The 27,699-nt window shown below is 40.1% G+C and overlaps 2 protein-coding genes across 4 annotated transcripts in view; one reads left to right on the top strand and one right to left on the bottom strand.

Annotated features, from left to right (window-relative positions):
- Positions 1 to 27,258, bottom strand: part of LOC113517844 (tyrosine-protein kinase Abl) — a 34,402-nt gene extending 7,144 nt beyond the window's left edge. Inside the window, exons 1-11 of one of the 2 annotated variants that reach the window (XM_052895404.1) lie at positions 26,806 to 27,258; positions 18,483 to 18,633; positions 17,976 to 18,088; positions 17,495 to 17,694; positions 16,823 to 16,921; positions 15,103 to 15,351; positions 11,714 to 12,000; positions 10,743 to 11,019; positions 5,497 to 5,647; positions 2,682 to 2,871; positions 2,381 to 2,469 (exon numbers count right to left, since the gene is read on the bottom strand). In XM_052895404.1, coding sequence (XP_052751364.1) covers positions 2,381 to 2,469; positions 2,682 to 2,871; positions 5,497 to 5,647; positions 10,743 to 11,019; positions 11,714 to 12,000; positions 15,103 to 15,351; positions 16,823 to 16,921; positions 17,495 to 17,694; positions 17,976 to 18,088; positions 18,483 to 18,633; positions 26,806 to 26,932 — 1,933 coding nt within the window. In that variant the 5' untranslated portion in view covers positions 26,933 to 27,258. Of the gene's footprint in view, positions 1 to 2,380; positions 2,470 to 2,681; positions 2,872 to 5,496; positions 5,648 to 10,742; positions 11,020 to 11,713; positions 12,001 to 15,102; positions 15,352 to 16,822; positions 16,922 to 17,494; positions 17,695 to 17,975; positions 18,089 to 18,482; positions 18,634 to 18,954; positions 19,094 to 26,805 lie in introns of those variants that run through there. The other variant, XM_052895405.1, reaches the window with a different exon arrangement.
- On the top strand, positions 8,074 to 9,981 carry LOC113517845 (uncharacterized). Of its 2 annotated transcripts, none has more exons than XM_026902581.3 (4): positions 8,074 to 8,219; positions 8,640 to 8,770; positions 9,183 to 9,258; positions 9,345 to 9,981. In XM_026902581.3, exons 1-4 carry the CDS (start codon positions 8,162 to 8,164, stop codon positions 9,548 to 9,550), a joined length of 471 nt encoding a protein of 156 aa, XP_026758382.1. In that variant the 5' UTR covers positions 8,074 to 8,161; the 3' UTR covers positions 9,551 to 9,981. The 2 variants fall into 2 exon arrangements, with proteins under 2 accessions (XP_026758382.1, XP_031767381.2); XM_031911521.2 differs by having other exon boundaries at positions 9,329 to 9,981.
- Positions 27,259 to 27,699: the final 441 nt, after the last annotated feature.

Genomic DNA, 27,699 nt, shown 5'->3' with positions numbered 1-27,699 from the left:
ACATAACTGATAAACATATGTAAAAAACAAAATGCATATGAATCATAACCCGCGACTTCACTCGCACGGTGTCGGTATCAACACACTGAATGAATTATTCAAACATTTTTTAAGTACAGTAGATACATACGGTTTGAACGTACATGATAGACAGCTATATATACTAATAACAATAAAATAACTGCACTAAAAGGAGTCAATATAATAAATACATTACCCGCGTCTCACTCATACATATAACAGTACTCCATTACATATGATGAAATACAAACAAAATTAAGCATTATACATTAATTAAGGACCATAAAAAAATTACTTAGAATTTATAAATAGAGACTGGGAGGGATGAAGGGGGGAGGGGCTATCGAGGCCGACAGGCGTCATGTAACGTGCTCTGCGGGCCCAAATTGCATTGCAACCAATAACCGAGCCCGACATATTAAATACTACATGATCTACGAAGCGGAAACTTGGCAGGGTGTAGCATTCATTAGAGAAGAATTTCACGAAGTTCCCGATAATGGTTGGGAATAGAAGATAATGGATTTCGCGTCGTAAAGGCCAAAAAAGTATTTTATGTAAGACATGTATATTAAATTATAGATTTTTTTTTTCACGCATAAAACTACACGCACAATAAAAAAAAAACACGCCGTGAGAAGTGCTACGTTATTGGACATTTATTTTTTAAATATCAATATCGAAGCTTTGAAGCGTGATGTAATAACGAATCATTTTTATTTATCATTCAACATCTAACACCGCACCGCATTTACCGTTTACCATTTGTGAATAATGCCCAACCCAAGGTCGTCCGTAATGTACAAATCTGAATTCGGTCACGGGGAATCAGGATTGTTAGTAATGGGGTCAAACTGCCTCGTTGTTAGCAATACAGGATGTATTGTATCAAGTGGACCTCCACCTTCACGGGATTTCGTCACGATGGGCTAACTGACCCACTTTCATCGTCGCCTATCATCGCTCACTGGTCACATCACAGCCGCACCCACAGTGTACACCGATAGCAAAATATCGCTATTCATTATTACCCATCAAAAGAAACATCCCGATGGATACTGACTGGTCTGACGATGGTATTAAACCACAACACTGTTTTTATATTAATATTGTTCAAGGCATATTGCCAATCTTTTTACACGAGCAGCCTGTGTGTTGACTATACACGGCGGGCATACAGCGGTCTGCGTGTTCAATACAATAATGTTTTCAGGGTGTTGTTGCGGCTGCCACGTTTTTGTAGTGCATCCACAATGTTTGCAGCGGCATGGGCAGATGACTTCTATGCCATCAGACGCAAACGGATCGCATCTCTTTTATACCGACTGCGTGGCAGCAGTGACAGCATTCTGTGGGCATTGTATAATAGATACGATAGCCCGAAATTGTGGCTCAAAATTGTTATAGAGGCCATTTTTTGCTACTAACATAGTTTAAGTCAATTGTTACTAACAAAAATGGATCTTAATTATCTGTAATGAAGAAATATTATTATTATTATTATTGATTCAGTAAATGTCTTTCGGTAACTAACTACTGGTTGCCAATATCGACTGCTCGAGGACGACGATGGTACGTACGTGCGGCGCTCGCGAGGCGGCATGCGCCACGTGACTGTTTCCCTTTAGGTCATAGTGTAAACAACGCATCACATATCTTACGGGTACGTACTAATCAATAATCGGGATTCAAACGCATTACATATATAGATAGATAGATAGACAGATAGATAGATATAAGTGTAGTGGTAGGGGCAGAGGGCCTCTACCTACATACTTCATATACTTACAAAATGTTCGTATCTATTGCTATACACCTGAGAGAGCGGACAAACAGACAAAAAACTAGTTGAAATGAATGCATTATATCACATCAGAATATACAAATACAAATATACAAAACATGAATATACCGCCGAATACATTGGTGTGTATGTAAAGGCAGAACTAACTCGTGTGTGTGTGTGTGTGTGTGTGTGTGTGTGTGTCGAGATGCAGTTACAAGTGAGCGAGCGCACTTGACATTGCAATCAAACTAAACAAAATAATGAACTAAGTCAAAAGGCCGACTTCACGATAGTAATTAATCGACATATTAATTCACGCTCACAATTCTTCCGCTCTGGAATACGAGTCAGTAATATAAACCTTTAAGTATATTCTCATAATATGAATTACATTACAAATGAATAGATATTGTATAATAATATTATGGAATGCAGACTAATATGTGTATGTGTGTGTGTGTGTGTGCGCGTTGTGTGTGAGCGCGCGCTTGTGTGCGTGTGCGTGTGCGTGTGTGCGTGTGCGTGAGTGTGTGCGTGCGTGCGTGCGTGCGTGCACGCGTGATCGGTACGTACCATTGAGCGACGCGAGCGAGTCGTCGTGCGGCGAGTGCTCTTCGGCCGCGTACTGCGACTCGCGGAACGAGCTGCACGACGACAGCAGACTGCCGGCACACAACGTACATTAGCTTTCAATTTTAATTACGTATGATTGATACTTTACTATATGTGCATTATCATATTGCCAAACATTTATTGTATAGTTGTAATTTATTGTATAGTTGTCCTGTGGTTAAAATCACACTACTTTTATCCGGTCACGACGTGGGCCCGGAGGGTTGTACAATAGTACAAAACAATTTTTATTTGGTTGTACCTGGTCCGTTTGGGCGGTGTGGGCGCCTGCTTGCCGCGCCGGTTGGTCGGCCGCCGCATCTGCACGCCGCGCTCGCCTCCCGCGCTGCCGCCGCCGCCGCCGCCGCCGCCGCCGCCGCTCTTCTTCAGCGACATCTGCGGCGTGCCGCCCGAGCCGGAACACCCGCCCTCTTGTAACTGCTTCTCGACCTCTACATTTCACAAATTAATATTAGTTCTACAAATCAATCTTCGTCAGTCACACAAACCCGAAGGGTCACATGTGACGCTTCGGGATTGTATGTCCTTTTCCTAGATACGATTTCTACCTGATCCTGACCACACTCTAGCGCCTCAAAGAAGTGCTGATTTTGGGAGGTCTAAGGGAGGTCATGACATCAGCATCTGTGTTGAAAATCATGACACCCTCAATGCCAGTGTGTTCCTATTCTTTACTTCTTCTACATTAATTTCCTAACAACTTTCCAATTTTTCCCTTATTTTTGTTTCTTCCTTCTTTGTGCGACAACTAATTATTATTTTTTTCATCTTTGACCCCTCTTATCTTCTTTACCTTCATACAGTCTTCTTTCGCTCTCATCGTCTTTCTTATCTTATCTATCACTATATCCCCGGTGTTCAGGTTATTGGTTGACGCAAAACCACACGTGAGTAATGCACTTGTTTTGCGTTCGCTTGGTCCCGGGGATTTCCATTCTCTGCCTTTGCGTACGTCATCTTTGTCTCTTTTTCTTTTATTTCCCCTAAGTTTTCTCTAAATAATTTCTTTATTTCTTCATCTCTTTCTTCCTTTATTCTTTCCCTATTCTCTCTTTTCCTATCCAATACTTCCTGTATCTTTTCTGTGTATTATCTTTAATCTGTATTCTTTCCCTTCTTTCCTTACTTATTTCCTCCTTTAGTTCCTTTATTTCTTTCAGATATCTTTTTTGTTCTTCCTTAGCCACTTTTCTACTTCTAACTTCACTTTCTACTATTTGTTGCAACTTTTTATTTTCTCCCCAGATTTATTTCCCTTTCCCTTTTTCAATCCTATTATCATTTCTTTCATTTACTTTACTACTTTACTGTTTTTTTTTCCCTTTAGTTCTGTTATTTGCCTTCTCAATTCCCCGACTATTTCCTCCCTTTCCTTCCTTTCCCTATTTACTATGTCCTATAGCTTTTTTATATTTTCATTTCCCTCTATATTACTTTTCTGTTTTATATTTGTTTCACGCATTTCCTCACACTTTCATTCAACATCTTTCATCTAACACATCACTTTGCACTCCCGTCCTTTTTATTTGTTCCATTTTAGATTCTATCAATCTAGACAACTCACCCATTTTTCTATTGCTTTCCTGTGTTGCCTTTATGCTTTTTCATTTACTGCTAGGGCTCGTTCTATTTGTTCCTTTTTATAATTTTTCCTATTTTCTTTTACTAACCTCACGATTTCATCCTTTATTTCCTTTATATTTTTCATCAATAATATATTCTTTTCATCCTTTTTCTTATCCTTTTCCTCTATTAGTTCTTTAATTTCTCTCATCCATTCCCCATTTATATCTACCACTCTTACTCTGTCCTCATTTTATCCAGTGCTTCCCCTAATATCCTAAATTTTTCGTTTAGCCTCTATTCGAGCTTTCCTATTTCCATCTCAATAAAATCCGTCATCCTATCTACTCCCTTTTCCGTCTCTTCGCCCTCAGCGTCCCTACTTAATACCATACAGTTACAGTAATTTTCGGGCTGATTTGATTGGGGTCTTTTTTAGAGTATTTATATGCGGCGGAGACTCCCCCCTTCAACGTCACACACATGCACCCCTTCTATATTTTTATTTAAGGGGGAACCAGTCCTCTCCTGTTCCTCGTTGTCTAGTAAGTATTGTAAGTCTCAAAACTATTTTGTGGCCACAGTCGATACCCAGTTTTCGGCAAGAAATCGGCGCGTCACGCCCGACCCTCAACCGATAGAGCAATTCTGCCGGAGCAGAAAGCTAGGGCTCCGCACGACGAAACAAACAAGCCGTCGCACGTGTCTGTAGCTCAACAGCTGGTAATTGGGTAATACAATAGAAATAATATTTATTTAAATAAATTCCAAGCTCTTTTAAATCGTAATTTCTTTTAAATATACTACTGGGTTCGGAATGCTGTTAACTGCTGTTTTCAGCAGTTAACAGCATTCCGAACCCAGTTTTTACCCCCACAAAAAACTCAATAGTTGCTCGTATAGTTGTTAGTTAATTGGTTTAAGACAATTTTATATTTACAATTGTAATCAGTGTGGAGCTCTATTTGTGTATCATTCAATGTGCAAACAAACAATGTTAATGAATGTAAGCAAAATAAATATAGTAAGATTAAATTATCCACGTGTGTTCTCTCGGTGCTAATTAATTTGACAAGTTAGAGACTGGCGCCAATTTTAATGATCGTCTTACATCATCTTGAGTCTCCCATCCGGGAAATAGGTATTGGCGACCCGCACGCATGCTAAAGGTAAAGGAGTTAAGGGGCCGCCTGAAAATCACCGCTATATAGATACATCTCGCTGGAGCTGTACATATATAGCAACAGCTGAGGCGGTTCCTATTACCAGCAACATTAATTGTTCTTTTTTTCTTTTTGTTGTTTTAATTTTTTACTTTCTTAATACTGGTAATAAAGGTTATCTATCTATCTATATTTTCATAAAAACTAATATTCAACTACTGTAACTTGCTTGTTTAAGTTACATAAAATAACTAAAACATTGGTGGTTGTATATTAAGTAGTCTATAGAGCTGGTCCCCGGCAGCGGTGTGGCGGTCTGCGTGTACTCACCCTCGGTGATGGAGTTGTCCTGGAACATGTGCTCGAGCGCGTGGTGTATGTCGCGGAAGCTGGGCCGGTCGGCGGGGCTCCACTGCCAGCAGCCGCGCATGAGCTCGTACACCGGCCCCGGGCAGCCCGGCGGACACTCCATGCGGTAGCCCTGCGCCCATACAACAACACGACGCTTCATTGTTACTAGCTCTACAAACTAATGAGCCACTGCCTACCACCTACGAACACTTCTATGAGGCAAAATATATCTTACTGCAGAAATTAATTTTAATTATAAAAAATACAATAGCATCCGATCTAATACAGTAGTTTTAGCAAGATTCCGAAATCAACACACAAACAGACAGACGAAAATTCTAAAATTATTGTTTTAGTTTCTATTACAGGTCTTGCGTTTTTTTAACACCTCTTATATACAGACATCGTTTAGTAAAACTTTATTACATATATTTTATAGATTAGTACATAACTCAATAATGATATATACCAAATATCAAAACTATATTTATAAGAATTACAAGAGAAAAGAAACTAGAGAGAAACTATGTACAAAAGTCGCTTGCTTGGGCACCTCTGTCCCATTCGTGTTTCTACCGTGAAGGGGTTGTGTTTGCACGGATGTGTTTCGGTTTGAAGGGTGGGATATGGCAGTGAATTTACAGGGTGCAGAAAAAAAAATTGTAAAAGAAACTGTTATGACAGTGTGAAATCATTATTGGTATCATCATCATTAACTTCCAAAGTGTTCAAAAGCCCGAGGCCCGACTGCCGCGAGTGCCTGACCTCCTGCTACTGGCGGCGGCACGGCAAGCAACTTGTACATACAACGTCGCTCGCGCCATTGTTTTATGTTTAAAGAGTGATACATGAGGGCGATTAACAAGAATTGCATGCAACCGTTCTATTCATAGACACTGTGCGAGGCGAAACGGAACAATACAACTACATATGTACTGACACTAACTACTGCTGTTGCACACATGTACGTATGTACGGTGATTACATTTATCAATTAATTTGTATTATCGAAAAAAAAAATTCATTGTCTACAAACGTACGCGAGAAAACGGTTAGCGTAGCGTAACAACGGATGCAAAAAGTTGCCCGCTGTGATACGCACACGACCTTTGATGACCTTTTAAGAACCCACATCAAGAGATAGTCTCGGCAGAGGCTCCGCGAGAGCACATCCAATGCATAACAAAACTATATGTAAACTCTACATTTAAGTCTTATGATGGCAACGCAAAAATATATAGTCTCACCCTTGTAACTGCAATCTCTCGTTAACTTTTTTTATAATATTCACTAAATGTATATTTGTTTAGTCGAATAATGAATGAAGTACTTGATCAAAGCCACCGGCATGCGCCACGACGGCCAGCACTGTAACATTGTGGCACAAAGTAATGGCGGCTTCGTTCCTGCGACGGCACTGGAATAGCGCAAGTGTGCGTAAGCAAACAGTGTAGCCGCATTCCCGGCGCGAGCGCGAGCACGAGCGCGGTACAATAACAATATTTGTATACAAATAATTGATGAATTACTAGTGCGCAGGTCGAAACGCAACCCCCCCCCCCCTCCTCCCCTCCCCACCCGCCACGCATCGCACCTCCGCCCACAACGAAAACATAATAATGGGATGATTAGCATGCAGCCTCTTGCTACAGGCCGCTACAATAAACGTACATTACAAATGCAATTTATTAGCTGACGGCTGGCCATATGATGGGAAATGATAAACATCAATAAATAACAACTGCATAAATACATCACAGAGCACACTTTAATGCACCTTATGAGGTCAAAGGTGATTACGACTCTATACCCAGAAATCGAACTGCCACGTCCCACGCTTCAAATACGGGGGGAGGGATTGTTAGTAATGCGGGCCACCAGTCCCACTGCTAACAATATACTCTATCAGGTCGAGCTCGCCGTGGTCCACTCTGGAAACTATCGTGCTAAATTCCACGTGTATTCATCACGATGGGCTAACTGACCTGCCCTTTCATCTCACCCATCATTCCTCACTGGTGCCCCGCCAGCGTATACAGTTATCCATTAAAAATGTGCTCTGATTACGGCCCATATAAGATTATTAGCGTACTTCCACCTCGCTGATCACGTGGCAAAGATGATGCAATGCATTTTGCTTTATTAGCGTTCAACATTAAATTATTAGTTGTATACCAATGCGAGAGACGCAGCATACCACTATTTACATCGTCATAACTTTTGGTCAATCAGTTAACATTAAGGAATATCATCTACGAATAATTCTATGCCACATCTATCCTGCACTACAAAAGCGAGATCATTAAATAACTCAAAATAGTTATGGCCCAAGAATTGATCCTTGGGGAACACCCGTTCGTACAAGCGACCCGTTGAATGTAACTTTATTTAAACGTTGTTAAATAAATAAAACTAATAAAACACACAGCGGTAACAGTCAGTGCAAATGCCTGACCACCACATTAGGGATTAAAACTGTGAGCATATTTAATAAATATTAAACGCGACATAACATCAGCCTGTGCAGCGCGTAACGGGCGCGGGCGGCGCGGGCGGCGTATAAACGCAATGCAACAGCGCACCGTGCCGTCAATCGCTGTGTGCATCACGACCGACCACCACGCCCTGAACAGCACGCAACGCTATGGCCGAGCTGACGAGGACCGTCCTCCTCGTGCTTATACTGTCTGTCGCTGTGCTCGGTACGTACTACAGCCACTCTAAATTTTATACTTCCTCTTCCTTAAAATTTCCTACTGTAAACGGTAAGACGGAATTTTGTATCTATACTTGTGTATTTTTTGCCATTTTTTTTTTTTGTGGAAATTTATTATATTTTTCATTTGTCATATGATCTGTGTAACTTAACGGTTTTACCATGCACAGTAATATCGTTTCATATTTTATATTAAATAAACATTTCAACTGATTAGATATTGCGTTAATACTTTAATACAGAATTTATTTAACATCTTACTCTAAAACAACCGACTTCAATCGTAACGAAATTAATATGGGAATAAGTCCAAAACTGTATAGATTTTAAAAACACATAACACGTAAAATAAACGAATTGAAAATGTTTTGGAGACGTTTATAATATAAATGTTGTTTATAAGCAGGCAAGCACAAAAAAGTGAAGCCGAAAAAGTTGGTGTCGGCGACGACCAAGGGCATCCAGTGCTACAACTGTCTGTCGTTCGACCACCCGGGCTGCTGGGACCCCGACCACCCGTACTACGCCAACATCACGGTCGGTATTATCGCCCGCCTCCGCCCTATCACACACACTGCACCTTATATACCCTTTGATAACAAACTATATAACTCGCTCCCCGGATAATTAAATGTAATTTTATAGGTTCCCCAGGTAAAGGCTCGACCCATACGGGGACGATAGTTATTATGTATCTTTCTAAGTACTATTCAAATACAAATACACTTATACAGAAAAGTAGATTTTCACTTCAGAGACTCACACTAGGATGTTTGGGGAAGGCAACAATAGAGTTACATAGTGGAACGGTGCTAGGAGACGAAGACACGCACCGCGAATATTTAAAAAATATTCATATTAAAAATAGTAGGTCCCCAATGAGGGCATCCTGTTATCCAAACATACGATTACATATGTTTGCCTCTTCTAATCGGCTCTACAACTTTAGGTTCCCAACATCGACTGTTACATCCCCGGCATGGCGTTCTTGTGTATCGTCATCACCTCCGAGTCGGCCAAACTAGGTGAGTTACGCAATTTGTATGTCCACGCCCTGTTACCCTGCTTCTGCCATACAATCCCAAAATATGTAAGTGCATGGTGTGCACAGTGGACAGCGGCCAGGAGATCGGTCCAGTACGCGCGCGCACCTGCGTGCCCGCCAAGGACTTCTCCAAGAAGACGGTGTCGTACTCCATGTGCAGCAAGCTGAGCAACGAGCTGTCCGCCTCCGAGATCTTCTCGCGCATCCACGTCAGCCGGCCGCAATGCACGCTCTGCAAGAAGCACCTGTGCACCGACGCGGCCCGCTGCTAGTCCGCCGCCCCTCTCCAACTCCTCAACTGTTAACACCCGGACTTATATCGACAGTCAGCGCCTGACTTTAATCTTTGTCGCCAAGTTCGGCCCCTCATATCTCGCCCGACGTGTAAATACGCAATTAAAATTGTTGTCGTTCGGCTGCCGCAGTTGTAATGTAGTGAGAGCTGTTATCGCTTTGTTTGGGAGTCGCGGCGGTTTACGCAACCCGCCGAGTTCGGTACACAATGCTGTAAAACGCAGCTGCACCTAGCAGACGCTGTACCTACGCGGCTGCAGGCCACCGCCGCCGCCGCGGCTCCTTGTTACTATTTGTTTTTATAATTAATTATTATACATAATACATATTTATAATGTTATTATTTACGTAAAAGTACGATCCATGTTAAATTTATTTTCATCTTATTAAATTAATATTAAACGCTCAAGATTTTTAAATTTAAAAAATAATATGGGTCAATTTTCCTAATTCTTTTAAAGATTGTAATAGTTTTTTTTTGTTTTACATAAAAACAAAAAGCTGCCCGACTAAGGACATGGAAATCAAATGAGATATAAAATTCCATATATGGACAGGGCAAAGCGTATCGCGTAGCGAGCTATTCACGTTACGAGTATCAAGGTATGCACTTACGATCAATTACAGCATTTTATGTTTATAAACACAAAATGCCTTATTAATACTGCAAGATAATAAACACGGCTTGCTAGTGCGGTTTACAGTTGCGAGTAGTTCACTGCTAAACAAACGCAACCGGAAGCGTAATGTTAAACATGCGCTCTTATATTTGAGGCAACATTAGATACATTTTACTTTCAATTTATATTCTTGACTTGTAGAAAACAGACCATTAGAGAATACATTTCATGATTTGTTATTAAAATATTTAAACTTTATATTTCAAAACGTATATTTAATTTGTAAACAATCGACACTGAATATGATTGCACACTGTGGCTATGATTCGCATAATAATATCAGTAAGGTTATGTCACCGTCCTCTGTACCTGCGCCTTTTCCCGCGTGACTCGGTGTACAAGGTATCCAATGCCGCTTGTGTTAAGTTACGACTTATCACTATACAATACTTCTTTGTAATCCTTTCAGTTGTTTTCACGTGATATCGTCACCCCCACGTGACACGTTTATGACCTGCGTGCGCGCGTGTGTGTATCTACGCGTGCGTACCTTCTCGAGCATGTGGTAGACGTCGGCGAGGTCGACGCCCGGGTAGGGCGACATGCCGTAGGTGGCGATCTCCCACAGCAGGATGCCGAAGGCCCACACGTCCGACTTGGTGCTGAAGGTGTTGTAGGCGAGCCCCTCGGGCGCGGTCCACTTAATGGGGAACTTGGCGCCCGCGTGCGCGGTGTACGTGTCATCGCGCATCAGCCGCGCCAACCCGAAGTCCGCCACCTTCACCAGGTGGTTCTCGCCCACCAGGCAGTTGCGCGCCGCCAGATCTCTGCGCATACATTTTTTTTAGTTAGAACACATTATAATTTTAAAAATTGCAGCTTCTGCATTTAAATTTAATTGTAAATTGTCAGTGTGGAACGAGTTACGTAGTAAATTAGTGACGTAAACTTTACTTATAATTTAGTGATACTGTTAAATTGAGTGGAATGTTTCTAATTAAAGAATTACAAAATTGTTGCAAAATAACACTCGGCAAGTGCTGGCTACCGACGTAGATTTCCAACACAAATTTAATAGATTTTTTGCGTTAAAATAGAATACAAAATATTTATTGCCAGTAAAACACATAGTTACAATCAGAAAATACAAAAATATTACATATATAAGAAGTGTCACAGGCTAAACGATCTGGCCCAGCTGACGCTGTGAGTGTCCCAGAGCAGTGTGTACAGCTGCACAGCGCTGGTTTTCAGCCACGTCCTCTCTTAACATAACTAGCGTTCACATAAATAATAACATAGTAGTCCTAATCGCATTATCATATATATATTATTATTATTAATATTTATATCTTTATAGACATGAATCATTATTGAATACGTATACAAATTTGTCCAAACTATGACAGCCCACATTTGAACTGGCCGGTGCGCGTGCGTGCGTGTGCGCGTGCGTGCGTGTGCGTGTGCGTGTGCGTGTGCGTGTGGTGTGCGTGTGCGTGCGCGTGCGCGTGTCCGTACCTGTGTATGAAGGAGCGGCTCTCGAGGTAGCTCATGCCGGACGCGATCTGCGTGGCCATGTACATGAGCACGACGGCGTCGGGCGCGGCGGCGGCGGCGGCGGCGCGCAGGTACTCCAGCAGGTTGCCGCGCGACATGAACTCCGTGATGATGTAGAAGGGCGGCTCGCGCGTGCACACGCCCAGCAGCTGCACCAGGTTGCGGTGCCGCATCTCCTTCATTATCGCCGCCTCCTCCAGGAAGTCCTTCAGCGCCATCGTGTCGTCCTTCAGCGTTTTCACCGCCACCTATCGTTCACCACCATGATGTTCATAGAGCTTCTAGTTTATAATAGTAACTAATAGGATTTTATACAAAATAAATGAAAAAGAAATGCTGGAACTTTTATTCGGATTCTTCTAATTCAGAATAAATACAAATAAAATAAAATAACACAAAATAAAATACTAATGAAAACATTCATTACTTTAACAGAACTTAAAGTGCATACAGTTAACTTGAGCAATGTACAATAATACAATATACAAATAGCACAGAACTCTGTCCGTGTTTACCTAGTAGTTGCCTGGTGAAGAATTGCATACGGCATTAAACTAGCTAATTATACAAAATTTTTTTTTGCAATAAAGAATAAATAAACAATTACTCTAGCAGAAGTTACAGAACAACACTTTCATGTGTAAGTGTGTAGTGTTGTCACACATTTACAAGCACCTAAACACCCTCTTTTATATTATGTACATATTGATTTTGAATTCATTGTTAATTCAAAATCTTTATATATATATATATATATATATATATATATATATATATATAAAACCATGCTGATTGACTCACTGACTGCTCCATATATTAATACAAAGTCGAAAAGGCTGAATCTAGAATCTTAAAATTTTGCAGATACGAGTCCATTGTGTGTATAGCTCAAGTGAACAATACAAAAGGCATTTTGAAAATTCACCACCCAAGCCAGTAGAATGGGGCTTGAGCTTGTATGGAGTTTCGTCAGTTTCAAAACTAGACAGGAAATTTTAAACTTAGGCTCACAGCTCAAAACAAAAATGAACATCTCTATTAACATTTGAAGAATTCACCCCTAAAGAGATGAAACGAGGGATGAAATTTTGTTATAATTGAATCTAGAAGTACAACATAAAAATATTAACTGGTCATGGCTGGAAAGAAGCCATATAGTATATTTAAAAAATGAAAAAGAATGATTTGAATTTTTGCATACCATTCTTGTATCTCTTCGTGTAATGTTTTGTAACTATAATTTTGTTATGTAAATGAATATAAAAAACACTAGTGGAACTATAAAAGTGGTATCATTTTGGAGCACTTCGTCTATTAACAATATGCTTTAAGAAGCGTGCCTTTATTATTTATAAAAAAAATTGGCCGGGATCATTTGTAAATGACGATAATATGAATTTAAGACCACGAACATTGCACGTCACTGGAGTTCAGTATTAATTTTATTCAAATGCGCATAAACTAATTCATTGCAAAACTATTACTAAAAAGGATGCTGAAAGTAGGCACAAATATGCCCTAGAAAATAATATTTGTTTCGTATGTTTGACAAATAATCATTCTGCTAAGTTCCGTATATACAGAACAACATGTCGCGTGTAAAAGGTACCATCATTGGTTACTTCATCCAAATAATATAACTAAGTGTAACTGTGATCTGACTGATGGGCCAATAATGCAGACACGTTCATCTACATGTAACGTAAGGCTTCTGCTGACTTTTGCCAACATCAGTTTAAACTCATTTTTCTTTAGATAAAGTGAATTCTCAAGTTTTACTAGCTACGGCATTTGTGCATACTTAATCAAAATATGGTCAGGTTAATCCGACAGTCTCAATTAATTAAGGTGCTCGAGCTTCATTTATAACTGAGGATATTATTTGTACATTGGGACTTAAAAAGAAGTCCATCCAAGGTATTAAGTTGCCGTGTGGTGTCCCGGCATAGAATAGGCCGCCCCTTCCTTTCCCGTTGATGTCGTAAGAGGCGACTAAGGGAGCGCGAGGGATGAGCATCAGCGTCCCTCTGAAAACATCTACAAAGCCTAACTGCGATTGCCAAACCACCTGCCAAACGTAGCAACTACGAGCAAAAGCCCCCGAGAAGGAGGCTTATGTTCAGCAGTGGACAGTTAAAGGCTGATATGATGATGATGATGATGATTAGGAATAGAAAACGAAACTTATATTACTTCTAATTCGGCAAATGAACTAAAAAGTCGCTCAAGAATTGACTTGAATATTGTGATCAATGTAACTGCTCATGTAATAAAAAAAAAGGTTGCCGATTTGTCGCCAGTAAAGAGAGTAATAGATTTGGATTGGTTACAAGAAGCTAGAACTGTATTAGCTGATTCTAAATGTCGCATTCCTCACAGGTTTGACATTCTATTAAGCACTGATATTCATGGACAAATTACTCAACAAGGGATCAACAAGGTATCAAAAACTCACAAGAATTACATACAAGTAAAGTAGAAATTTATGAGATTCGCTTGGCTTTGGTAGCAATGAGCCGATTTTGTGATAAACTTTATCTTGGATTTCGCACGTGGCATTAAATTTCCGCCAGTTTGCAACAATATTTTCAACTATTTCTGTTGCTCTGAAAGATGTCACTCAGAAACATGAATTGAAGGTGTGAATTGACTTTCAGAACAGGATATAATCTGGATCCGTACCAATAAGCAAGCCGTGCAATGGTTCAGGCGGTGTTTCAATTTCCGTTAGTTGCACTTTCCTAAAGAGCAACACATCTTGACTGGCATATTTTTTAATGACAATCCGGGCATTCCTTGTCCTTGAACAAACATCGCAACGCGAGAATTTTATATATTAGATTATTTAACAAGGGATTATCAAAACTCACAAGCATTACAAGCAGTGAGTGGTATGTTGAAGTACTGATAGATATAATTTGTCAATACTGGCCACATGTAATTATTATATTTTTCTGTTTGTGTCAAATTGCTGCTGGCTTTGTTTAAGGATATTAAATGTACAATATTTTCACATCGTTCATATACTTTTAAATATCATTACTTAACTCGGTTTATTCAACATATCACATCAGTTTTTGGAAATTCTACCCCTAAGGAAGTGAGATAGGGAATGTTTGGTTTATAAGAAAACTTGTTAATTTTTAGATAGGGAGGTGATATTTTAAATTGTCTTTTACTAAGAAAGTATTTTATTATCTTCGAAAACCGCACGTGAGCAAAGTTGTGGAGAAAGTGACGGGAAAATTACAAATATTCTTGTCTAATTACACCTAAAGATGTTAATGTAAAAATTGCTAGTACACAATAAGTAAGGGCCGCCTCTTAGGGTGGTGGCGGCGGTGACTGACCGTGATGTTGCACCTCTTCCAGGTGGCCTCGTACACGTCGCCGTACTGGCCGCCGCCGAGCTTGTGCTTCATGACGATGTCGGTGCGGTCGATCTCCCACTCGTCGGGCGGCGCCAGCGGGAACACGGTGGGCTTGTTCCGCTTGGGCGCCGGGTACAGCAGCTGCGTGATGAGCCCGTCGCCCAGCACCGAGTGGTGGTGCACCAGCTCCGCCAGCGTGCCGAACTTCGACTCCGACGTCACGTACACCTGCCCACACACACACACAGTCAGTCAGAGCAGCTAGCCAGTGTACACGGTGAAACTTAATATTATACCTAATGAAAAACAACGTAACGGAAAACAAATTGTAACTAACATGACACACAGTAAGTACTACTATCATAGAATGAGAAACTCGACAATTCTTGTTGTTTTTCGAGCCGAACGTTCTTCTAGGAAAATTATTCACTTTCACATCACACACTAGAACATTCCAGGCCGTCTTCAAAAGGATTTTTTTTTTATACAACTTAGAATGGCAAACAAGCTGACAGCCCACCTGATGGAAAGTGGTAATATAGTCGTCTATAGACATGAGCAGTACCATGGACGTAACAGAGTATACTGTTTCGCCCATAATACCCCCCATGCGTTGCCATTCCTGAGGACTCAGGTGTTATTCCTCTGTACCCTGTAAATTCACACCTACCAATTTCAAGTTGACGCTGTATATAAGATAAATAGTGTCGCTCGTGTTCAATAATTCAATGAACCGTCATTCTATGTTCGGGACACAAGTAACCAAATCATTCGATCACAATGGTTTCTTTGTGTCACAGCATGCAGAGCGCAATTACCCTTACACAGTACACAACGAGTACAATTTATTTCTGGACAGTCCCAACGGAACGAAAACAAAATATAACGCTTTTGTTGTCACTGCCATAGTTTTATTACAGTCCTATTTTGCACATATATTCAGCAAATCAATGTCCACCTGTCTATCACTCTCTAACACACAGATTTATATTGTTTCTCTTGTACAATGCCAATCTGTATACTTCATAATCTAAGATACTGATAATCCATTTGCTCGTTTGGACAATATGTGACAGTTATCACTAATGACGTAATCAGGGGTATCCGTCTACTTTATAGTCGATCAATATTCCGAAAGGGTAGTTCCTTATGGTGTATAAACCTCTTGGGATGCCCTCCATTTACCATGCATATTAAAATTAGACTTGGCAGGAGGCGAGTCTGTAGCCGTCACTCATTAATTTGGTCTTTTTAACTGGCGAATTAAATCCGAAATATAAATTGTCACGCCATGTTTTCGTATCGGTCTAATGTGAGCTCCCAACCATAGACACCTCGGTCTCAAACAGTCTATATACACCTGTGACACTGGTTTCTGCCTATACAGACTCGCACAAATGTTATATTGTTACAATATACTTGTCTCTATCTAAACTTTTCCATAAACACAAGTTATAATATATGGTAATGAACGATATTCTAAAAAAAATTATTTGTAACCCTGACAATAGCTGTGTATGTGTAAGCACTTACGTATTTTGCTAAAATACTAATTTGATATAAAAATCCCCAATTAAAAGTATATTTGGACACGCGCCCCTTTGTGCAAGTTGTTAATATTCATGAAATGTTCCACAACTTTCCTTAATTCTGCCAAGCCGTTACTCTCGTTGTATATAAAAGCGCGGCACGTATGTACCTTCCCGTCGGAGTCCTCGTTGATGCGGTAGTGGTACACGCGCCCCTCGAACCGCAGCGATATGCTCCTCTGGCCGGGACTAGACTCGGACTCGCGCACCTACAAGCCGACAACACAACATAACACTCGTATTCCTAATAGTATTCGTCCAGGGAATTCACACGAGTCACCTGCCATTAGCACATTTTCATCATTGTGTCTTAATGATACAAATGGGCCAAAGCTCGATGATTGGTTTGCTAAAAACAAAACTGATTTTTAATTAAAATGTAATCAAGGTTGTGATGACTAGCTACATCCCTGGTTTGTCAAACATTACATATCCACGTAGTTGGAGTAGTACAACAATGGTATGGCATAGACCATACCACACCATACAATACCATATCAGCCATTAACTGACTATTGCTCAACATAGACCTTCGTCTATTGGGAGTACTGCCAGTAGTCGTCATGGTTGGCGGCCGGGTCGGACATGGCAGTAAATCTTTGGTGATGTTTAAAGAGGGATACTGCTACCCATCCGTCGACCATCAAGTTCCCTTAGTCGCCTCTACACACACACAGACACACCACACCACCCACGAGACAGGAAGCGACGGCCCACTCTATGCCGGGACCACACAATATAGTGCAATGCAATTGTAATGGCAGTGCGGTAGCGGTACTGACCAAGAAGCTGCCGTTGATGCCCGAGGAGAGCAGGTACTCGGCGGCGTTCCGCGAGATGGGCCCGTGGTACCACGAGTGCTTCTCGAGCGAGTTGACGGGCGTGACGTAGTTGCTGGGCACCCAGCCCACGCCGCCGCCGAGCGTGTGCGCCTCGCACCACTCGCCGCTCTTGTTGTAGCTCATTATGCGCACCTGCTCACCTGCAAACACCACGCGCCACTCCGTCAACCGCCTCTCAACACTCGCACACGTGACAACTGATCACATCCTAATCACTCATATATACACAGGACACAGGACAAATAAAAAGTGGAACTTCATTACACGGGCTCAGATATACTCACACACACAGATCCATCTGACAAATATCTTATTTTTTTTTTTAATTGAGTAATAAAAATTTAACATATCCGTCACATGGCTTTCGCCCAGATAATTATGAGTATTCTTATATAAATCAGTATGCTGTGTATGCTGTTACCTTTTTTGAGACTGAGCTGGTTCTCGCCGCCCGCTTGGAAGTCGTACAGCGCCACAAACAGCTGCGGGTCCTCGTCCTCATGGTGAGCCAGCAGATTCTCCTTCGACGTCCATCTGCAACATGACTGAGAACATGACCAATGTTGTCCAATAAGGTCTCGCTTACTATCTAACTACACTAGCCAGGCAGCTTAGATACATTTCGAGATTTCCTTGAGTCGTACTGATGAGAGTCAAATGTAAGGAGATAGTCGAGGTAAACCTTCACCAGTTAGACATCAACTAATTGTTGATCTCTAACTGATCTAAATGATCAGCATACAGCAACGAGTGAAATCTGAAATATCTAACTATGAGTTGAAGCGCTCAGGTGTCCGACGAGTACTCAACTCCTGGGTGTATCGGTGATGATCGATGGAACACAATGTACGCACCCGCCACTGTAGACTATTATGTTGCGTCTGCTCAATATAGTCGTTTGTGGGTTTATTATAATTGCAGTAGTGACCTGTTGGCGGTGTCGAGCGGCTGCGGCGTACTGGGCGCGGCGGAGGCGGCAGCGGCGGCTGCGGCGGCAGCGGCTGCGGCGGAGGCGGCGGCGCCCTCGCCGTCCGGCAGGTCGGGGATGTGCGGCAACGGGCGGCTCTGCAGCAATGCCTCTGCACACGCACATACAACACATTCATGAGCATTCTATCAAGACAAACTTCATATTCAATATAAAGAGACATTGTACTAAGTCATGGGTAGATGGACGTTACCGCCTGTCTCACCCTTTGCTGCCGCGCCATCTAATTGACTACTATATTGTGATTAAGGTTATAACAGGCAGTAAAATTACGCATTACGGAGGCATCGGAAGCATAGCATCTTAGCCTTTACGATTGGCACCACTCAATATTATCATATGGAATTCATTATACTTTAAATATTTGTTTCATGATCAACTACTGGTTACTTCGATTAATTTAGTTACTAACTAGTCCAGCGGTGACGCACGACACGCGTAATGCAAGCACGACGCGTCGCGGCCTTCCCGAACGGTGAGCGAATCGTTTCCATTGAGTATATTGTATGTTAATACGCTAACGAGCCTCATCGCTGTTCACAATCGGTGCGGTGCGGTGCGGTGCGCTGTCCAGCGAACACACTGGCACAAACAAGGATAGTGTACAATTATGGAGTGGCGGACGGCCGCATACGGCGCGAGCGAGCCACCAGCCACCGGGCGCGACGCTGATTCACATTGCGGCCGCGGCCGCGGCGGTGCCGAGTGTAAGGATGCCGCGCGCGTATCGCGGCGGGAGAGCGAGCGACCGCTGCGTACGCGTGTCGTCACATTGATGTACCTACACAACAATCATTTTGTAGGAGACAGATATCTACCTACGACAGGAGCATATTGTAAACTTATACGCATAGGATTACTATTTATAAATCGCACAGTGGGTCATAATTATATGCACACACGTGCTACTTACCACCGTCCGAAATTTTACCAAAACAAGTAGTTCAATAATAAAACTATTAACGAGTCTATTTCGGAACGATGACTTTTTATTTTTATTTTATATTTATTTGTACTACTAGACAGAATATGTTCATTCCTGGAAGCGCGTATATAATAAAACGAATCCCGTGTCCTACAGGGCAGACTCAGCCTAGTGTAGGAATCAATGGTGAATATAATACTTACACATATGTATCAACATAATAATAAAAAAGAAATATCAGAATACAGACGCATGCTATATAATAAAGTATTCCTCGCTTTAGATAGTACGGTGATACGTTGTACTAGATACATATCGAGACTGCGGAGTCCGCCCCGTGCTCCACATGCCGGCCAGCGGCTCGTCCTGCCGCCACCCACGTGGCCGGGCCCGCGCTATAAAAACTCCTGCCTGGTGATTAGCGCGCAAGCAGGACGCCGCACGGAACACAGTAATTACCTACGATTTTTTCTCAGACTGATTTCAATTTACAATCGACGCCGGTGTGTGATCGCTCCGCACTGTACGTACTGTAGCTACACGAGAGCGACTCTACCCTAATTGGCCACGGTTTCACTTTTGATGATCTTGACTACTTAATTCTTGTGCTTATTACAATCACATCAAAGGTTTTAAGTGTCTTCCAAAAGGAGCTTCTCGACTATATTTTTAATAACCTTTACCTGCAACTTCATCCGCGTAACCGGGATAAGAATAAGTCCATATCCCTCTCCATCCCTGTATACGTGTGTACTGGGGGAAAATAGATTGTTAGTAATGGGGTTTAACTGATCCATTACTAGCAGCTATTAAGTCGACTTACACGCAGTTCTTCCTGAAAACCATTCTTGTTGAATTCGTCACGATGGTCTAACTGATCTGCTTTCATCCTCACCTATCATCCCTCAGCTGGTGCCCCGCCAGCGTATACCGATAGCGCAGACGGGGTTACCATTCCATTATCATCCATTAAAAAAAAGACTTCGACTCTGGAGGTAAACATCTTGCAAAAGTAGTAAGAACGTATAATATTTTGAACAAGACAGAGCTTGAGAAAATCAATTAGTCTTCCGTACAATACAGTGCATACGTAAAGTACAGAACATACCACTCATAGGGAGGCTTTGTACAAAAGCCGTTTGCTTGGATACCTCTGTCCCATTCGTGTTCCAACCGTGAAGCAGTTGTATTTGCATGGCTGTGTTTCGGTTTGAAGGGCATTGCATTTACAGGGTACAGAGGCATAATACCTAATTCCTTAGAAAAGGCAACGCATGGGGTAACATGGGTGAAACAAAATATTCAGTTATGTTATGATATTGCTCATGGCTATAGGCGACGGTTACCGCTTTACATTAGGTGGACTGTCAGCTCGTTCGCCATTCAAAGGTGTATAAAAAAATTAGAAAAATAACAAAACGAGATTTACAAATTATAAAATACTACACAGATGTAGTGCAAGCACCCTCTAAGAACGTGTTTGTACAAATTCCCTTGGGAACGGATACCAGTCAGCGAAACTTGTGGCGCTGATATAGTCGCCAACTTTGTATCAGCTGTGCACGCGAGACAGACCGCTAGCGAGCTCACTTTATAGCCGTGGTTATTATCTACGGCCTGCGCAACACCTACGTGTGGCATTGAATCGGCCCGTGTACCTACATTGTTTGTATGTTGTGCTGAAGATGCGAATACATTTCACGTCCACAGACACTAGCCGACCCAGCAAACTTTTTATCTCTGTTCACTACCCACGGGATCCTTTTTTTCTAAACAGAATAAAAAATATCCTATCTCTCAAGTCGAAGTAAACAATACACGTCTATAAAAAATTGATTAAAATCGGTTGAGCGGTTTCAGATATTAGTAACGTAAATTAATATCCTGATGCGTATTTTCATATATATTTAAATTCGTCTACTAAAAATCCCAAGATGAAACTTCCTGCCGACGCGTAAGTTGCACTGCAACTGCATCTCAGCATTTTCGAGTTCTTTTTACACATTTCATTCCATTATCCGTATCTCCCACTGCATGGATATATATTTTTTATAACTTTAGCACGATGCCTTTACACATTCTGATTAAAGATTGTGTAAAGAACCCCACAAAAAAAAAAACCTATTTCGATTTAAATACTAAATTTGTGAAGCGACTTAGATAAAATGTCTATGGGACCAATCTGTAAATACTTATATCCTTACAAATAAAAAAATAATTATCTAAATCTGTTTAGAGCTGACGGAGTTTTGAAGTAACAAACATAAAAACAACGAGATCCTCTTTCTTTTAAAGTCGGTTGAAAATCCTTTAACAGAAAAATAAATAAGTGACAAAAGACCAATAATAAAGAATATTTTGTGTATGCCTCGGCATAGAATGGGCCGCCCCTTCCTTTTCCGTGAGTGTCGTAAGAGGCGACTAAAGGAGCTCGTGGGATGGGCACCAGCGTTCCTCTTAAAACATCTTTAAAAGCCTAACTGCGTTTGCTAAGCGTGGCAACTACAAGCAAAACTCCCCTTATGAGGAAGGCTCATGGTCAGCAGTGGACATTTTGATAATTCCCTTCTAAATAACATTTTTTATTTGTGTTCATAATTGCAATTAATTGTTCTTGAGTAAAACACGGAGCAAAAATACTTTAGTATTTCGAGTGCGTAACAAATTAAGAATTAAAAAATAGTTGAATTCAGTAATATGCTTATTCGTCAGGATTTGAAAAAGAAGCTTGCATGCGATAAATGTATCGAGTACTTAATGCTAACCTCGTTGTCACAATTTACGTAGTCAGTAAGTAATATAAGATATTAGATTATACAATAATGAAATAATGTAAAGGAAAACAGAGACGTGTTCGCTAATAGTTTACTAGATAGGATTACGACCACATCTGGTGCGGATTCGAGTCATCAAATACGTTCAAGTAAACGGGCTCCGGAATACAATATATTGGACAATCCTAGTTCGGTGCGGAGCCCCCCCGCCAGCACAGAAGAGTGCACTTAAAGCATAAAAAGACAAAAAGAGGCGCATCTACATTAGATAAGTATATGCCCAGCAGTGGACAGTTGGGCTGAAGACAGTTAAGACGCTAATAGTGTTAACACGTTCAGTCGACATTAATCTGCCCCCTAAACTATATGACACCGTAGCGCTCTCCTTTCTAATATTGCAGTTTACCATTATCATAAGGCTATACGTAAGGCATTCATGCTAAACTTGTGCCGAGAGTATAAGTAGGCAATATAAGGAATCATATTGGCGGGCCGGAGGAGCGCTCCACTGATTCATCCACGGGCGGTTATTTACCGAGGTATATAAATTCCAACGCTCGGTGGCATACGATAAATTCATCGATAAGTCCGATATTATGCAGTGAAGATTAAAATTTTTTAAATAAGATTTTAAAATTTAGATGCCGATCAAAGTGAACAGCAATGATGTGTTTGTAAAAATATATCTAAAATTACTAGTAGGTACTGTACAGGTACAATATCACTGGCTGACGAAATGTGCACTAAATTGACAGACGTACATTCAGTAACTTCTAGTCAACCGTTACATTTATATTATTTTATAAATTTCCAATTTGAAAGACAACGACAGAGCAGTGTAATAGTCAACATATATATTTTTAGAGTTTAGTTTTTATAAGGGAGTAATTATATAGAGGTCAATAGAAAGTCTAATGATGACCAATACCAGTACAAATTAAAAATCAATTAATTGATTGAACGTTTCCATTTGTTACCAATATCACTTAGTGTTCTTATGATAATGTCAACACAACTAACAACAAACTATAAATAGCGGAACACTTGTAAAACATTTTGACAATATTTTCCTTATTGTCACCCGCGTAGTCGCTCCGACACAGTAGAATGCAGACTCATGCTCCGTTATAATGGAATAAATTGTCACTTATCTATGGAGACCTTAAAACTTTTACTAATGTAGGTACAAAAAAATTAACGCTTTTTGCTTCCGTTTGCATGTACAGCTCTGATAGCTCAGCATAAGCTCGTGATTAAAAAATACAGCAATATGTTTTAATGGACTAAGACTGTCAACATAGATTTAAATAACTAGGTCTTGGTTTTGTCAAATTTCAAATATAAAAAAAAATAATGATTCAGTAAAAAAGTTCAATTCATTTGTGTTACTATGTTTTTAGAAATAGGACCCAATTTAAAAATTGTATGGCTTGGTGAACATACAATAATAGGTTGTTTTGATTATGGTACATAGATGTGAAAAATTAAATTAAAATCACCTTGTTCAAAATGCAACAATCCTTAAAAATAATGATAAACACAATTAAAAATGATGCACCTGAGAATAAAATAATTCGCTAAGTGCAGGTTGTAAAACATTATATTAAGTACTATGTACAATCAATCGCTTATTTGCACAATAATGATAAATAAATAACACAGATTCTCCAACAACAACAATTTAATGTTTCATCTAATATATTAATAAAATATAAAAAAAAAAATGGTCTGTGTTCTGTGACTGCCTGTGTAAATTAGGACACAAAGAACACTACATCTTAAACTAAGGTGTAGCCTATATACTGAGTTACCTCCAAATCTGTTCAGACATTTGTGTGTGGTTGAATAACAAAAATCTTTGCAGGCTCCCTCTATTCATTGTTACGGGTGCATTTATTTCGATAGCTGTTTCTTATAATTCTCAATGACACATGATACATAAACAACTGACTCATAATTTATTACTTAATAGTAGTCAAAACAAATGGCATCAACTGTACATCTATACAATCCTATAACATTATACCAGCCATGAACTGCCCACTGCTGAACATAGACCTCCCTCATGAAGAGAATTTTGCAAGTAGTAACAGCGCTAGGCTGGCAGGCTGGCAAGTGCAGTGAGGCTTTGGTGGAGGCTTTAAAAGGGACGCTACTGCCCATTCCTCAACCATTTAGTTCCCTTAATTGCCTCTTATGATACCCATGGTAAGGGTAGAGGGAAGGAAATTCTATAACATGGTAACCATTAACTATGTTATTGTACATAAATGACATTTATCTATACAATAACACTGCTTTTCTACCATGAAGCAGTTGTGTTTGCATGACTGTGTTTCAATTTGAAGGGTGGAATATGGCAGTGAATTTACACGGTATAGAGGAATAACACCTTAGTCCTCAAGAATAGCAATGCATTGTGGATATTGTGGGTGAAATAGTATACTCTGTTATATTCATACTGCTAATATCTATTGGAGACAGTTACCACTTCCCATCAAGTGGGCCATCAATTAGTTTGCCATTCTAAGTTACATAAAAAAACATTATCCCTATAGAATAATATAAAGTAATCTAATAATGCTATAACAAAGATTGTAGCCTACTTTCAAACTAGTACTTGTATTTGTTGCTGAAATTATGTAAACATTTATCAATATTATTATAAATTTATAGATGTTTTCTGTGCAGCAAGCAGATAGACATTCGCAGTGTATTTAAAACTGTATGACACCAATATTCAATTCACATATTTATTATATACATATATTTGAATAAAGTGAGAACACAACAAAATATTTTCATCATTTTAACCATTTGTTATTCAATGCTACATAGTGTGCCTCCTCTATGGATTAATAAGTAAAACAACAACAAAAATAACACAACAGTAAACAAATAATTGCTGAAATGATGAACAGATCACACTACACTCATACAACATACCCATGAGATATTTTAGAGCTGACATGTTTTGCCATAACAACACGCATGACACACTTAAATACGTCCAATTACCCTGGATAGGTATTTTCTCAATTCAGTTGCATTTTTTTTACCTTTGTTACCTCATAAATCAGTCAGTTTTAAACCAATTTGGAAAATTCTTTTTTTATTTGAAATGATATAGTAACAGTTTGGTGCTATAGAAATTTTACCAAATCAGTTAGCTAGTTTAGTTTTTAGATTAAAATAACTAGTTTTGGCATAATTGATTTTTTTTTTGTGGGACGCAATCTTTATAATGATGACAATGATAGCTGCAAATAATCAATCAGATTACAAGTACATGCAAGTAAATAGTATTGTGATAAGATAAGAACACTGGCAGCAGAACACATACAATAGGAGCCAAGAAATCATATGTGTATACACAATAGTAATTTCTTTGCATCTGTACATAGCATTATAATATTTTTTTTCATGAGTGAAAATGATATGGTAACCCTGCCTGCACTAACGGGATACGCTGGCGGAGCACCAGTGAAGGGTGATAGGTGAGAATAAAAACAGGCCAATTAACCCATCATGATGAATTCATCAGGAATTAAGCATGATAGTTTCCAGGGAGAACTGCGAGGAGGTCGACCTGGTTGGGTATATTGCTAACAGTGGGATTCTCAGTCTCCATTACTAACAATCCCTTTCCCCTGGCATTATAATATTAAAATATTATTAAGATCTGCACAATAATAACAATAGAGTGAAACAAAGTTGATTTGTACAACAGAGCTTGAAACTCAGCTTGATGTCTCGAGTCAGTCCCACTCACTGACTCCTCACAATATAAATTTTGAATCAATCGCACAGCCAAATATTAGCAGTTGTCATCTTGAAAAGGTGATTTCAATATTGAAATAAGGTAATATATAATATGGCTACTATGACATATATGTAATCAGTACAATACAGTCGCAATTAGATTGATGGAGTCATTAAGGAACCAATAAGTAACATACACACATTAACATTAAAATATTAGTGACAAATTCCAGTTTATTTACTGGTACTGCTAGTTTACACAACAATCATAACTCTGTTACAATTGCTGACAAAACCCAAGTGGCCTACCAGATAGTTTAGGTTTACACCTTTTTCATTTGTTACTTTCTGCAAAATAAATACTACTAATGCATGAAATATATTTGTATCTATTATTTTGATGATTTATGAACTTCTATAGAATATTTATTCTCTATATTTTATTCTTCAATTGTGTACATGGAAACTTTAACTGAGTTGAAAAAATTAATTGTCAGCCTTAATAATATGCCTAGGTATGGAGAACTAACAATCTGTCTGCCTAATTTGTAGTAGCATTGTTAGTTTCAACCTTGTACTGCATAGTCATTAGCTTACTTTATTTAATAATAAGAAACGGATGTTGAATGAAACACTGTGCATGTATGTATATTATACAAAACTAGAGAGAATATTATAGGTCAACTAGAACCTTATGGCCATTATGTCCAGCTTCAACAAGCAGTTTTTCGCTAGAGAGTATGCATATTTCAAGAGTATGCAGTTAAAGGAAGAAATGGAACAATACAAAGTTGCAACTTACCACTGTGTTCGGTGAATATATTGGAGCCCAGCATGCCGGGGACCCTCGGCACTCGAGGCTTGGTTCGCGCCGAGCGCATGGACGCGCCGCTCGCCGTGCCGCGCTCCTTCGCCTGCTGCGCCCCCATCGCGAGGCGCCCTTTCGCCGCAGCCCTCTACAGCGTCCCAGCGAGACCCTCCACCGCCTCCACGGCACACGACACGCCAACGATACACACTAATTCAATAAGTCCAGCGACACGTTCACGCACTCCATACTTAACGATTCAACAACGTTTTCAAGTCAATGTCAAAAAATTAAAAAGGTTTATTTTACACTATGCACATACTTTCAACTTAACACTTACTGAAAAAAACATTACCGGAATTGTTCGATTACAAAAAACAACAAAATCTCCGCCATTATGTGTCTGACTGAGACTGAGGAGAAAACTGACACGACCCGAATGATAAAGTTTGATTGACGATTGACATTAATATTTTAGTTTACAAATCCATCCAATGAGGGCAGCACTAGCCTGTGACCACAGATTAGCCAAAACTAATAAATTACAACAGATTAATAACACTGGAAAGAACTGAATGCTATAAGCCATTATTCACACTAGCGTTATTACACGACTACGACGAAGCAAAAAGAGAATTATGATTTTGAGCGGTATATATGTACGTGTGTTCATCTGTTCCTTCATAACTACTTATCATAGCAATTTTAAGACTACTAGCAATATACCCCGTCAGGTCGATCTTCACGTAGTCCACCCTGAAAATCATCGTGCTGAATTCTAGTTGTATTCATCCCAATGAGCTATCTAACCTGTCTTTTCGGAGGGGAGGGAATTGTTAGAATTGAGGACTACCAGTCCCACTGTTAGCGATATACCCGGTCAGGTCG

The sequence above is a fragment of the Galleria mellonella genome, unplaced genomic scaffold, assembly GCF_026898425.1.
Source record: "Galleria mellonella isolate WM207_F2 unplaced genomic scaffold, CSIRO_AGI_GalMel_v1 utg28, whole genome shotgun sequence".
NCBI lineage: Eukaryota > Metazoa > Arthropoda > Insecta > Lepidoptera > Pyralidae > Galleria > Galleria mellonella.
The sequence above is the reverse complement of the archived record's forward strand: the minus strand, read 5'-3'. Positions and strand labels throughout refer to the sequence as shown.